The sequence below is a fragment of the Bos taurus genome, chromosome 22, assembly GCF_002263795.3.
Source record: "Bos taurus isolate L1 Dominette 01449 registration number 42190680 breed Hereford chromosome 22, ARS-UCD2.0, whole genome shotgun sequence".
Taxonomy (NCBI): Eukaryota; Metazoa; Chordata; class Mammalia; order Artiodactyla; family Bovidae; genus Bos; species Bos taurus.
The window spans coordinates 17,775,074-17,789,552 of NC_037349.1; the positions used below are offsets into that span (position 1 = coordinate 17,775,074).

At 50.2% G+C, this 14,479-nt stretch overlaps 1 protein-coding gene across 2 annotated transcripts in view; it reads left to right on the top strand.

Annotated features, from left to right (window-relative positions):
* The first annotated feature begins 1,005 nt into the window (after positions 1-1,005).
* OXTR (oxytocin receptor) overlaps positions 1,006-14,479 on the top strand; it is a 56,629-nt gene continuing 43,155 nt past the window's right edge. The window contains 2 exon segments of one of the 2 annotated variants that reach the window (NM_174134.2): positions 1,006-2,087; positions 9,481-10,672. In NM_174134.2, the coding sequence (NP_776559.1) occupies positions 1,160-2,087; positions 9,481-9,728 (1,176 nt within the window). In that variant the 5' untranslated portion in view covers positions 1,006-1,159 and the 3' untranslated portion in view covers positions 9,729-10,672. 2 annotated transcript variants of the gene reach the window in all.

The window sequence follows — 14,479 nt, forward strand, 5'->3', positions numbered from 1 at the left end:
AGGGCTGCAGGCGAGGTGATTCCACCCCAGGTTACAGCGTCCGAGCCCTTGGCATCCTATCAGACTGGGTGCCGGCAGCAGCCACTTCAACCTGCCCCGGGAGCACACGCGGCTTTGGAACCATCCGTGGCGGTGCAACTTCCCCAGGGAACCAAGTGTAGTTTCGCCCTACGACTCGGTTCAGGTAGCTGAATCCAGCGCATGAGTGGACAGGATGTTTGGCGCTGGTGGAGCCACTGGGACCCGAGAAAAGGTGTTGGAGTGCTTTGAGATCCTAGTTCCGGAGGCGCCGCCGGTACTCTGAGAGATTGTAAAGTACCTGCTCAGGATCTCGACGGAGATCCCTTGGCTGTCGGGGGCCAAGACGCCTGTTGAGTTCCCGAACCTTCGAGGATGCTGGGCTGGGGAGGATTTCCCCTGAGAGGTGTCAGGGGTACTGAGAACAGGTTAGGCGTCCTGGATATACTGAGTCAGGAGTGCCTCCAGGATAGAGGCAAAGAAGCGGTTGTTGTGGAAGTTCAGGGGTGGATGGCTAAGCATTTTAGAAACGGGGTTGGAGGGGGATGGTCTTGAGCAGGGTTTCCCAGGCAAGTGGCTGTTTGGGGGCGGGGGGGGGTGTCTTCAGAGGGAGCATCAGAGTGGGGTTTACTAGGAGAGGTGGCTGTCCTGTGGGTTCTGGGGAATAACTAGTTGGGGGATCCCTAGGCGAGGTGGCTGGCTTAGAAGTCCCAGTCCGGGAGGAAACTGGTTATGTTCCTCCCTCTCCTTCAGTGGAAGCGACTATCTCAAGGAACTGCGGGTCCGGTAGATTCCCGCTCATTTCCAAAGTCTCAAAAGAAGTTTCTCAAACGGGAATTTCTAGGACAGCCGCTCAGCAACCCCAGGGCCGGCGGTGGTGGCCCTAGTCCTAGATGATTTGGAGTTCCTGGAAAGGGGACAGCTGAGGCATACACGCGTCGGGAGAAACGCACGGTCTTCTCACGGCCCTCGGGGTTTGTTTCAGAGTCCGACCCAGCAGATCGGTCCGCGGAGTCTCAGGGAGGGGAACCCAGGAGCCCCCACCCCGCCTCCAGGCACGCCGGGACTGCAAGTCGGGCCCCGCCCCCGCGCCGCGCCTTAAAGGACTCGAAGGCCGGGGCGCACCGCAGCGGCCACGGTCATGGAGGGTGCGTTTGCGGCTAACTGGAGCGCTGAGGCGGTCAACGGGAGCGCGGCGCCGCCGGGAACCGAGGGCAATCGCACTGCCGGGCCGCCACAGCGCAACGAGGCCCTGGCGCGGGTGGAGGTGGCCGTGCTGTGCCTCATCCTGTTCCTGGCGCTGAGCGGCAACGCGTGCGTGCTGCTAGCGCTGCGCACCACGCGCCACAAGCACTCGCGCCTCTTCTTCTTCATGAAGCACCTGAGCATAGCCGACCTGGTAGTGGCGGTGTTCCAGGTGCTGCCGCAGCTTCTGTGGGACATCACGTTCCGCTTCTACGGGCCCGACCTGCTGTGCCGCCTCGTCAAGTACCTGCAGGTTGTGGGCATGTTCGCGTCCACCTACCTGCTGCTGCTCATGTCGCTCGACCGCTGCCTGGCCATCTGCCAGCCGCTGCGCTCGCTGAGCCGCCGCACCGACCGCCTGGCGGTACTCGTCACATGGCTCGGCTGCCTGGTGGCCAGCGCGCCGCAGGTGCACATCTTCTCGCTGCGCGAGGTGGCCGACGGTGTCTTCGACTGCTGGGCCGTTTTCATTCAACCCTGGGGGCCCAAGGCCTACATCACGTGGATCACGCTCGCCGTCTACATTGTGCCCGTCATCGTCCTTGCCACCTGCTATGGCCTTATCAGCTTCAAGATCTGGCAGAATTTACGGCTCAAGACGGCGGCGGCGGCGGCAGAGGCTGCCGCGGGTGCTGAGGGCGAGGCGGCAGACTGGGCGGGGCGCGCGATTCTGGCCCGCGTCAGCAACGTCAAGCTCATCTCTAAGGCCAAGATCCGCACGGTCAAGATGACCTTCATCGTCGTGCTGGCCTTCATCGTGTGCTGGACGCCATTCTTTTTCGTGCAGATGTGGAGTGTCTGGGATGCCGATGCGCCCAAGGAAGGTAGCGCGGGCGGAAGCACCGGGAGGAGGGAGCGCGGCGGGCGTGGCCTGGTCCTGCTGTCCCTGTCCTGGGTTTGGCGGGCTTCGTGGATTGTTCTGAGCCTTGGCCGCATCATCTGCTGGCCAGGTGACTTGGGGCATAACCTCCCTGAGCCTTGACTTCCCTTTCTGTAAAATAGCAAAGATGATAAGCCAGTTTTCCCCTGCAGTTGTTATTTAGTTGCTAACCAGTGTCCGACTCTTTTGCGATCCCATGGATTGTAGCCCGCCGGGCTCCTCTGCCCAAGCGATTTCCCAGGGAAGAATACTGGAGTGGGTTGCCATTTCCTTTTCTAGGGGATCTTCCCAACTCAGGGATCCAACCGGAGTCTTCTGTATTAGCAGGTGGATTCTTTATCACTGAGCCATCAGGGAAGCCTCCTCTTCAACAGTAGGGGAATGAAATGTGAAAATGCACGTAAAATCCCTACCACAGTCTTTAGGCCACATGGGGTATTTGATTCACTGTTACGGACCCGAAAATTGAGCTTCCAATGACTTGCCTTTTCCACCTGGTGAGCAATGCGGGGAGGTGACTTTCCGACCCAGGCCCCATCTCCTGCCACGTTAAGTTCACTTCCCTTGAACTTCCACTTTAAGTTCAAGTCAGCGTGAACCCGGGAGACCTGGTTTGAATCAGAGCAGCGGGAGATGGGTGCTTGGATTCTTCCAACCGAGCCTGAGAAGGTGTGGGGCAGGGCGCTGTCAGTGGGCGGAGACTGGGAATCCCTTGCCGAGTGGAGGAGGCGACTTGTGCCCCTCGCCCTCTCTCCAGCCGCGAGGTGGAGAGGTGAGTATTGCGGCGGCGGCGCTGTCAGTACCCAGGAGCCCAGACAGTGCTTCTGCTGAGGGGTGGGGGCAAGCAGGGAAGGGAGCGAACGGAGCGCAAACTTCCCCGTTTGTCTCTGGAGCCCGGTTGATTTTGGTAGGCGGGAAACGCGCGCTCTCCAGTGGAGGACAGACAGTGTCAGAACTGAGGGTGGCTGGTGAAACCGGGAGGCGAAGGTAGGGTGGGATGCTATGAGGAGGGATCCAGGGGAGCAGAGCTTCTGGGGCGCTGGCTTCTGGCCGAGGCTTTGCGCCTTCAGCCTTCATCACAGACAGTTCCGGTAGCTCATTTGCAAACAGCAGGAGGGGTGATCTGTGGTGGTGAACGACTTAACACCTTTTGGTTGCAAGGTAATCTCAATGCACTGGAATGCCGGCGGCTCAATTGCTTGTAAGGAAAGACTGGGAGGCTTTCTTTCAGCTGTTCTGTCCGTGAGAAAGCAAACTTATCCCATTTCTGGATAGAATCAGTACTACTTCCACCAGTCTCCAACACGGCAGCCAACCCGTGGAAGCTGAAATCATCATTCAGCTCTCTAACTTTGCTTTGCTCACAGATCAGGGACTAACTGAGCAGCTGGAGAAATCACATGTGGCTTGTCAGCTGGCCTTGTGGCCCCCACAGAACTCTTTCCTTAGGTCTCGCTCCCCCTGCCGGTCCCTGTAAACCCAGCTGCTCCTTTTCCATCTCTCCCCGCCTACACCTTCACTCACACCAAGCTCTGCCTTTATTGGTTTAGAGCTCGCCTTGTTCCAAAAATAATTTGGGGAGGGGGCTCAAGATTCAGGTCCCAGGCATGATAAAATAGATAGGGGAAAATGGGAAGAAAGGGGGGAAAAGGATAAAAGTATAATAATAGCAATAATAAAGCTTCTTTGTGTGTTGGGGGGAGGGGGCTGTGCAAAAGGCTTCCTTTTCATAAGAGCCAAAGCAAAGAGGAAAACTCTCGATTTCAGTATTTTCATTGTTCAGAGCAGAAAATAGAGGAGAAAAAAGCAAGAGGAGGGTTGTGATAATTTAATGAGCGTCCCCGCCCCAGTAGCCACATGCTATTGGGACCCTGCTTTGGTGAGTCTAGTAAGTCTGCAGAAGGAGGGCTTGGACCAGACAGCCCTAGCAGGTTTGGACAAGCCCCGGATGGAACCGTCAAGATCAAATTGCGCAGCCAAAAGATTTGGCAACAACCTTTCCCCTTGAACTCTGTGGAACTTGCTTGGCTGCTGGTAACAGGGACTCTGACCCTGAGCTGCTTCTCTGGGGGGAGATGAAGACAGATGGATGTATCCAGTTGGTCAAGACAGCAGGCAGGCCTGTAGGTCCCCCAGGTCTCGGTGCAGGCTAACAGCAGGTGTTGGAGCCGGTGTTGGCCTGTGTTTGGAGCCCACCCTTCCACTTTCTCTTGTGTCCTTGAGCTGATGATTTCCCCTTTCTGAGCCTCAGCTTCCTCCTCTGTCATAATGAGGATGACATGGTGTGACCCATAGCACCTGGGGACCACACGATCAATGTCATTCCGCCTTTCCCCCATTCTGGTTGTTTAAAGTTTTGTTTTCATTCTTGGGATTGGCTTTGAGAATCTCGGCAGTCAGAGGAAATAGACATTTATTCGTCAGAGGAAATAGGAGGGGGTGGGGTGTTGGCAGAGTCTGCTGGACAGTATGTAGTGTGTCCAGAAGGGTTGGTGTGTGGAGAAGCTTGTTAAAAGCCAGAGAGGTGGACTGTGAACCTTGTCACAGGGGGGATGCCACCTGTCCTGTTCTCTGACGTGTGCCCATTGCCTAGCACAAGGCTGGCCATCCCCTGGAGTGCAACCAGTGCTAGTTGAACAAACATGTGGGTTATGGGAGGAGGAAGGTGCATAAGATGGGGCAGGGATGAGTGTGTAGAGTTGAACTGAAGATAAATAAGACTCTATGCAGACCTCTGGCCATAGAATTGGCTACTCAGTGAGGAAGTGCGCCCCCCACCACTTGGGGTAATCAAAAATCTGCCAGGGTGTTTTGCCAGGGGAAAGGTTGAAATCCATAGGAGGCCTGGTTGTAAGTGTTTCCCCATCTGTAAAATGAGCAGCAGTCACCCTGGATGGTTGACTAAACCTGCCTGGGGCTGTTTGCTGGGGTTAAGATTAGGCTTTAGGTTGTGGGGAGGGGAGGGTAGAAGGTGCTGGTGGCATACAGCCTGGCATGCAGTAAGTGCGCTGCCAGTGCTTTACGAAGAGGAAGATCTCAAGATGTGTCAGGTCATGGAATCCGTCCATACAGCTGAGGGAGTGTGGATTGTTGAGCTCAGGAATGCATTTTCACAGAGGGACTACAATTTTCATCGAGTGGTGGCAAGTCCAGTAATGCTGGGAACAAGAGTGTTAAGAGGTCAAGGGAAATTAAGGTTTCCCCAGAGGAAGCAGTATGATGCAAGGTGGGGAGATTTTAGCTCTGAGTTTTGGAAGCCCAAGGGGACCGTTTCGGATGAGTGGGTGGCAGAGCGGTGTAACCAGGTGGTCTTCCTGTGATTCTGATTCCAGGCCACTGAGGGGCAGCCTCAGGTGCCACGGAGGGCACCTCCCTCCGTGCTCTGCTGGAACACTGGTACCTCCCCCCCTTTCCAGATGCTTCAGTACCAGGGGCCTCTGCCCTCCACAGTCCACGCCTCACACTGTAATGGTCACACTTATTCATTCTATTTCTTTCTCTTTATCCCCACCTGACCTTAATATTTGCGTGCGAACTCACTTTTTCCAGGGGGAATTGAATTTGCGTTCAGTTATCTTGTTAGGGGCCCATCTCCCATCATCAAGCTGAGAAATTGTCTTTTTGCTTTTCCAACATACTGGTGGTGGTGACTGGTTTATCAGGACCTCCTGTCTGCTAATTTCATGCTTCACTTCAACTTAGTCCCTTATTGGACATTTCCCATTTTCCAGCCTCTGCTAGTGGCCAAGGACAGAGCCACAGATGTCACAAAGTCCTCAACCACAGATTATAAGCAGAAATAGTTACAATATGAAGGGACGATGCTGTAAGAGTTGTATTCACTTGTCAGAAGTACCGTGAGTGCCCCCAGGATTCATTGATTCTAGCTCCCTGGAAAAAAATCAGGATCAGAGAGGAATCAACATTTGAAAAGGGTTTTGAAGGATGAGTAGGAGCTGGTTATGCAAAGAAACATACACACATTGCCTGATGAGATCATTGGAATACTTCTCAGATTTCATTTTGTACACAGAATCATGTGGGAGAACTTGTTAAAGTGCAGATTGTGATTCAGCACATCTGGGTGGGGCCTGTGAGACTGCATTTTTAACAAGCTCCTAGGTGATGCCTGTGCAGGGCCCTTGACTGGACATTAAGTAATGAGGCTTTAAAAAGCTTTAATGTGTTATCTCTGTTCCCAAAATGTGTGGCTTGCCTTTGCATGAGTGGCCCAAGTTGGTGGCAGGGTCCTGTCATTCTCTAAAGGGTAAGGAAAGGCTCTCCGTTTGCAGGAAACCTCACCTCTTCTGCTTCTAGAACATGGTTATTTCTCAGGTCCTTCCTGGTAGGCCCCACATGTCCCCAGATTTGAGCAATGGCATCACGGAAGACTATTTAAAGCTGTGTAGCCCACAAGTTTAGCTCTTTTTCCTGACCTTATGCATGGTAAGATCACACACCTGTGACTTTTACAATTCCAATGTTGTAAAATGGTGCTCTTTTCAAAGAGCCTTGGAAAACATACTCATATTCAATCTTTCTGTACATGTACATCCAGAAATCATTTTTAAAAAAGCCTCTGTACACCACAACTCCCAAATTCTCCTATAGCTCCTGTAGGGATAAGGGATTTAGTCCTTATGAGAGGTGCCTGATTTGGGAGCCATGGGTTGGGGAAGGGTTGGGGAGGGGAGGCCTTGAACTGATGAGTGGTTTCTGGAGTGAGAGCCTCTTAGGAAGGTTGATGAGCTTGATCAGATTCAACTGAGCCATAGGTCTTTGAGTTGTAAGTGACATGTGTTCGTTGCCTCAGGAACAGCGCAGCCGGAGAGGAGAGGCCATGGCCAGCTGCCCGTCAGCTGTTCCGGGCTAATTTGGGCCCAGGGTGACAGTGATGGTGACAGGCGGGGGCAGTACCGGGAAATCCGCATAGGGGACTTCATGCGGCTTGAGTAAAGCCAGGCTGGTGGGTGGGTGGACCACTGGGACACCCTGTCCTTGCATGGCCCTCGGCCACCCACCTCCTCATGAGTCATGGTTCTGGGTGGAAGTTCAGCATGGTGTCTGTCTCCTGGGGGCGGTAAATGCCCAGCAGGGAATGTTTGCAGTTGGCACATGGCCCTTTCTGCTCAGTTCTCTGCTTGGCATGTAGGAGCCCCCACTTGAAGATTACCCCGAGTGCCCTGCCTTGCGCTCATCACCTGTCTGCCAATGCTGCCACTCCCCACTGACTAGAAGGCCTGTCTGGCTTCTCTCCTTCTCACCTGGATTTGTAAATCCCTTGAGGGCAGGTCCCCAGGGTTGCTTGGGTGGCTGGCACTGAGTAGACACAGCAGGGGAGGATGCATGGGCATCTGATATCTTCCTCCACCCCTCCCTCCCTTTCCTGAGAAATGCCCTGAGCTCAGGCCAGGCAGGTGTGAGGCCCGATCCCTGGTTCATGCCTCCCACTCAGCCCCTCTTCTCTCCAGGACCAAAGAGAGTGGTTTGCAAGCCCTCAGGGCTTGGACCTTGAGGGACAGGTGTTCCTTTTGCTGAGGTGGATAGAAGACATGGATGAGAGCCAGCTCGCCTGGTGGAGACCCTGAAATCCCTTTCTCACCCATGGCTGCAGCCCCCTTCCCTGCTGGGTTTCTTATGGCAGAGTAAAGTTTTCCACAGCAGACCATCTGGAGTTCCTTTGGGGTCATGTAATCCAATCTCAGGGCTCTGGGTTTTGAGTTTTTTTTTTTTTTTTTAAGTCATGGAAAAAAGGGCAAAGAACAGTTTCTTAAATTGAACTCAAGAGTGATAAAAAAAATCTGCAGTTGATCACATTTCATATCTGTAAATAATAATATAATAACTTGAATAAACACGTTGCCATTCACAATGCCCTTTCACACAATTTTTTTTTTCCCCCAATTTTCTCAAAGTCCTAGTGGGTGTCACCTCCATTTCAAGATAAGGCTGTTAAGGTTCAGACAGTAGATGTGGCTCAGAGAATGAATAGGTAGGAAGGGGGTTCACACCCCTTGGGTTTGCATCTGGGTCCTCTGTAAGGGGCTCCCCATGGGCCTGACCCCCAAGGAGATGCTGGCTGCTGACCACTCTCTTGGATGAATCTCTAGATTCTGATTTCCACACCCTCCTTTTGTCCAAACTGACTTCCCCATCACTCTGCTCTAGCATAACTGAGGCCAGAGTCACAGGAACCTGGGAGCTGGGCTGACCCTTCAGAGCAGCTGGGATGCAGACACAGGAGCCAGCCTGGGGGCCCTGCCTTGAAGCAGGCACTGGATATGGGCTGCCTGGTACAGGGTGTTACCCCCTGGCTGAAGGCAGTGCCCCCAGAGAAACTCTGCTGTGTGCTTGCTTGCTATTCTCTGGCAGCTCTGGGCTGAGTGCCCGGTCCTAACACGGGACCCCGAGTGGCCACTACAGCATCCGCTGCCAGCCTGCTGGACTCCAGTGGGGCAGCGCCTCTCTCAGTCACCTTTTCAGTCAGTGGCCGATTGCAGCAACCCACTGGGTGGCTATGTTTTGAAAGGAGATGGTTGACACAGTGAGGATTTCAGTGTAGAAGACCACCGCCAGGAGAGTGGAGTGGCCCTGGGACTTGAAGGTAGAATGCAGGTGAGCAGAAAGTGGAGGGGGTGATTTTACAGCACTCTTTCCAGCTGCAGTGTCCTGGCTGTGTGTGAGCAAAGCAGAAGACCTTACCTCTGAGATCTGCATGCAAGATCAGATATTCCTGGGCTAAAAGCATCTTCGTAAGTCAGCTGGAATAAGTCTAGAGCCTTCTCCTCCCCTGCTGGGGCACTCATTCAGAACAGCATGGACTTAGATGAGCCCAGACGGCCCCCTGGCACGTGGTCACGATCGCAGCTGCCGTGCATTGGCCATCTGTAGTATTAGGTGCTCTTCTGCCCTTGCTGTGCTCCTGTGAGATTTGGGGACTCTCATTATCATCATTCAGAGATGAGAAAACAGCAGTTTCTTGGGGAGTTAAAGTATTTATGGCTGGCAGGGCTACATGCTAGGTCTGGTAGCTTCTACCTCTGTGTGCTTGGATACTCTTGAGTGGGAGGCAGTTGACTTGCGAGGTCAGTAAGGAATGAACAGGTGGCCATGCAGATGGAAGCACGTGGTAGGGAAGCTTCGGATGGGAGAAAGGACAAGGAACGTTCCAGGGCTGGGCTGTGCATGTGCTCAGAGCACTGATGTGGGAGGAAGGCAGGCTTGGTCTCTGCCGTCCTCCGCCTTGTGACACAGCACCTGGTCCCTCTTCTCAGGAGGTGAGGCTTCATGCCACGAGAGTGATGCCGTGTTCTCCTTTCTTCCCCTTCCGCCTCCAGCCTCACCTTTCATCATCGCCATGCTCCTGGCCAGCCTCAACAGCTGCTGCAACCCCTGGATCTACATGCTCTTCACGGGCCACCTCTTCCAAGAACTTGTGCAGCGCTTCCTCTGCTGCTCATTCCGCCGCCTGAAAGGCAGCCGGCCTGGGGAGACAAGCGTCAGCAAAAAGAGCAACTCGTCTACCTTTGTCCTGAGCCAGTACAGCTCCAGCCAGAGAAGATGCTCGCAGCCATCCACGCTGTGACTGATAGGGCCAGGACTGCCCTCCTTGGCTTCGATTGTGCGACAGTGACACTCTGGTTCTTGGTGGCTGTGTATATGTGTGTATAAGGTACCTTTCAGTTTGTACCCCTCTGCACCTTGGGCAGCTGGAGTTGGGTGGGGAAGCAACCCCCATGGGGAAAGATGGTAGGGTGACTCCACCATCAAACCAAGCCCCGGATCTTCCGTGGGCTCCCACGGGTACTTCTCCTGCCCTGACCCCACTGCTGCCTTCCTTTAACAGTAAGTCCCCTACATAAGAATGGGTTCTGTTCTGAAAGCACGTTTGTAAGTCCAGTTTGTTAGTAAGTCCAACAAAGTTAGCCTGGGTACCCAGCTAACACAGTCAGCTATATGGTACTGTACTAGTTTACTATATAGTATAGTGCTGTATAGAGTACTGTACTGAACTAGTATATTACTACACTGTAATAGGTTTGTAATACTTTTCACACAAGTAATACATACATAAACGCAGAAAGTAAAGCATTTTCAGTTTTATAGTAGAGTACCTTGAAAAGTACACCTGGAATACAGGGGCTGCCATGCCTCTTTGAAAGTTTGCAACTAGAAGGTTCATGTGTAGAGGACTTACTGTATTCTGGGATCTTGAGAGAGGTAGTAAGTATAAGATTGGTGACCATTGGGTACAGAAGCCTAGCGTTCTGAGCTTGGGGTGAGGACTAGGACCTTGCTGGTGGTAGTACTAATAGCCTCCTGGCCTCAAAGCGCTTTTGCCTTTGAATAGACTGGTGCTAGCATCCTTGAGCACCAACTTGTCTGAAGGTGGCCCCAGAACAGGGGATTCTCTTCGGAGACTGTCTGGCACAGGCAGCCAAGTAAAACTTGGGTTAAAAGTGTTTGGTATGCTAATACTTAAGAAGCATTTGGGAAAGAAAAAGGAAATAAAAGACATCCAAATGTGTAAAAGAAGTAAAATTCCTTACAGATGATGCAATTTTGTATATAGAAAATTCTAAGGAATTCATGCACACATGCACATACACAAACCCAGTAGAACTAATGCGTGAATCAGGGTTGTGGAATACAAAGTCAATATAAAAATCAGTTGTTCCTCTTTACCCTGGCAATGAACAATGTGAAAATAAAATTCAGAAATAATTCTGTTTATAATAGTATCAGAGGGAATAGGAATAAATGTAATGAAAGAAGTGCAAGACATATCCTGAAAACTACAAAGTATATTTGAAAGACGTTGAAGGCTTAAGTGAATGGGATGACATCCTATGTTTATGGATCAGAGACTTAAATATTGTTAACAATACTCTTCAACTTTATATATAGATTCAGTGTAATCCCTATCAAAATCCTAGCTAGTTTTTTTGTACAAATTGATAAGCTGATCCTGAAATTCACATGGAAATGTCAGGACCCAGAATAGCCAGATAAACACTGAAAAAGACGGACAAAGTTGGTGCATTCACACTTCCGGTTCAAAACTTATTATAAGGCTACAGTAATCAAAAGAGTGTGGCATAGACAAAAGAAGAGGCATATAAACCAGTGGAATGGAATGGCCTTGTGTTTATGGCCAATAGATTTTTGACAAATGTGGCAAGAGAATTCAATAGGAATGGTAGTCTTTTTGGAAAATGGTGCCAGGATAGCTGGATATCCACATGCAAAAGAATGCAGTTGGATCCCTACCTCACACTACGTACAAAATTAACTGAAAGTGCATCAACCTAAATGTAAGAGCTTAAACTATATCTTAGAAGTAAGCAGGGATGACTCTTTGTGGCCTTGGACTAGGCCATGGGTTCTTAGATACGACACCCAAAACATAAGCCTAAGGAAGAATAGATAAATTGGACCTCATCAATGGGGCACAAAACTCTTATGCTTCAGAGGGCACTATCAAGAAAGTGACAAAACAACCAGAATGGAAGAAGATGCTTGGAAGCCAAAATCTCGTGTCTAGAATATATCAAGAACTCTTACTTTTTATCAGTAAAATGCCAAATAACACAGTTTAAAATACGAGCAACATATTTGATCAACAAATGAGTAGACATATTTTTGTATCTTCTACAAAGAAAAGATGTAAGTGGCTCGTAAGCACATGAAAAGACTCTCAGTATCCTTATTCATGAAGGAAATGCAAATCAAAACCACCATGAAATAGCAGTACACACCCACCAAGATGGCTCTAATCAGAGAGATAGGCAATGACAGGTGGGAGCGAAACTGGACCTCTCCTCCATCACTTGTGGGAAGGTAACATGGAGCAGCCACTTTGGAAAATAGTTTGGCAGTTCCTCAAAAAGTTAAACATAGAATTACCGGATGAGCCAGAAATGCTACTCCTGGTTTTTACTCAAGAGAAATGAAAGCCTGCACACACATGAAAACTTGTATGTAAGTGTTTCTCGCACTGTGATTTATAAGAGGCAAAAGTGGAAATAACCCAAATGTCTATCAGCTGATCACTGGGTAAATAAATGTGGTATACCTATACAATGGCACATGATTCAACTATAAAATAAAACGAAGTACTGGCATATGCTCCAACACGGATGAACCTGGAAAACATACTAAGTGAAAGAAACCTTGAGAAAAGTCACATACTGCGTGATTCCATTTCTATGAAATGTCAAGAGTAGGCAAATCTGTGGAGACAAATACCAGAATTGTGGTTACCAGGGGCCAGGAACTGGGGTGAGTGGGGAGGGACTGTTAAGTTACAGGCTTTTTTGAGGGGTAGTGAAGATTTTCTGGAATTAGTGATGTATACATTTTGAAAATATGCTAAAAACTACTACATTAATACTTAAAAAATATTTACCAACTGAATTCAGAGGCAACCAGCCTGAAGGACAAATTTCTTAGAATCTCTTACTTCTCAGAGCTTTTGTTTCCGTGTGACTCATCATTTCAGAAAAATCCATGGTTTTCTTAGTTTTCCTGCGAAAGATGGTGTTTCCAGTTTGACCAAAAGTACCAGTAGTGATAATACCTGGTACACATGTTGTGAAGTGTCTTTTCAGCCTTGAAGCACATGTGCCCATGTCCAGGAAACACCTTTTGCTATTCAGTATAGGATATTGTAGATCAGAGGTTTTCCGACTGGGCACACTGGCACTCTTTTTTTTGTTTTTTGCACACGTATTTTTGGACTCACTGTGATACAATAGCATTTCCTAAAGCCCCAGCTCTCCCCTCTCTACTTTCCTTTTCTCACTCTATACTGCGTTGCATACACACATACACACACAAACACACTCACACACAGTAGAATGAGCTAGCAGGATCTTGATGTTCAGGGAGAAGAGAAGTATGCACTGAAATGCCAGTGTTCAGAACCCCACCGTTTAGGACAAGATCTTCGGTACTAACTGAAGACAGAGGACAGTGTCAGCTTTGAACCCAGAGGCAGTGCAGTGTTGCTGTGACAGGTCCCTAGTGTCGACACCAGCCAGTCCTGGCTGTTTGGGGAGCTAACTGGATGCCGATTTGGGGTCTCCGTGCCCACCTCAAGGACACCAGGGCAGCGTGGGTGCAAATGCAGTGATGGCGGGGCCTGTTAGCATTTGAGCCTTTCTGCTCGCCAGCCGGAAATGCCCCAAGTCTCTGCTGTCAACTAGGGAAGTTGCCATCCTAGCAGCCACCAGAGGCCACTGGGGATCAAGGAGACAGCAACTCAGTTGATTTTTCTGACCACAGGCATAACCTTGCCAAGAACCCTGGAGCTGCAAGGTTCTTGGGCATCAGAACCAGCTGGGACACTTTCCTCATTCTCTTGCTGTGAAAGCTCTGGTTGGATTCTTGGTTCTCATTATGGCACAGGAGTCTGTTTTATAGCTGATCAGTGACCTTTGATTTCAGCTGCACCACTGGCTATGCACCTCTCCCCTCCCAACATTCCTGGAGAGTATTTTCACAATTGATTGTTGTTTCCCCAACCCAAGCCTGGAAGAAGGCAATTAGCGCTCCCTTGTCTCTGTCTTCCTCCAGACCTAATGCCTGAGGTCCTCCAGCCATCTTTGCCTGCAGTTTCAGGACTGTTTACAAACCTAACGCACCTATTGGTACCTGGAGGTGCCAATAAATTGGAGCATGAAGATTTTCTTCTGGAATGTTTCATTGTTCTCATGTTGAAAAGTGAAATGCAAACACTTGAAGACTCTGAGCCTTATTTCTTTACGTGCTGAAAAGAAATCTGCCATACTATTTGGTCTTCTTGAGGGATGGCTCTACAGGATGTGACTGCTGGAGGCTGCCTTTTAAGAAGATCCTGGTTTCAAAATGCGTAACCTTTTGTGTTTAATTGCAGCGAAATGCCCCTAAGTGCAAAATGTGAATTCCTTGACTTTGTTCTACTTGGTGAATTTCTATGCTATCTCCTGTCTGCGCCAGTTGGTGAATGATGTACCCGACAGTGCTCTATAAAAGGTGCACTTAATAAATATATTTTTCCATTTATTGCTTTGCCCTCTTTCTTTCTCTTGAGAACAGTGACCATATCTGGAGGCTTGCAGACTTCAGGTCCCTTGCCGAGCTTCCCTTGAATCTGCATAATCTGTCTGATTGTGACACAGGTGCATCTGGGCTGTGGCAGATGCCAGGGGGCAGGGGGTGTTGGTCAGCAGGAGACCTGATCCCAATCTCTTGGTTCACAGGTTCTCTCATTTATCAGAGTTCTGTTGGAAGATGCTCTAAGACCCATACACAAACCTCTTGTATGATGTAGCCACACCCAGCATCTAACTCTGG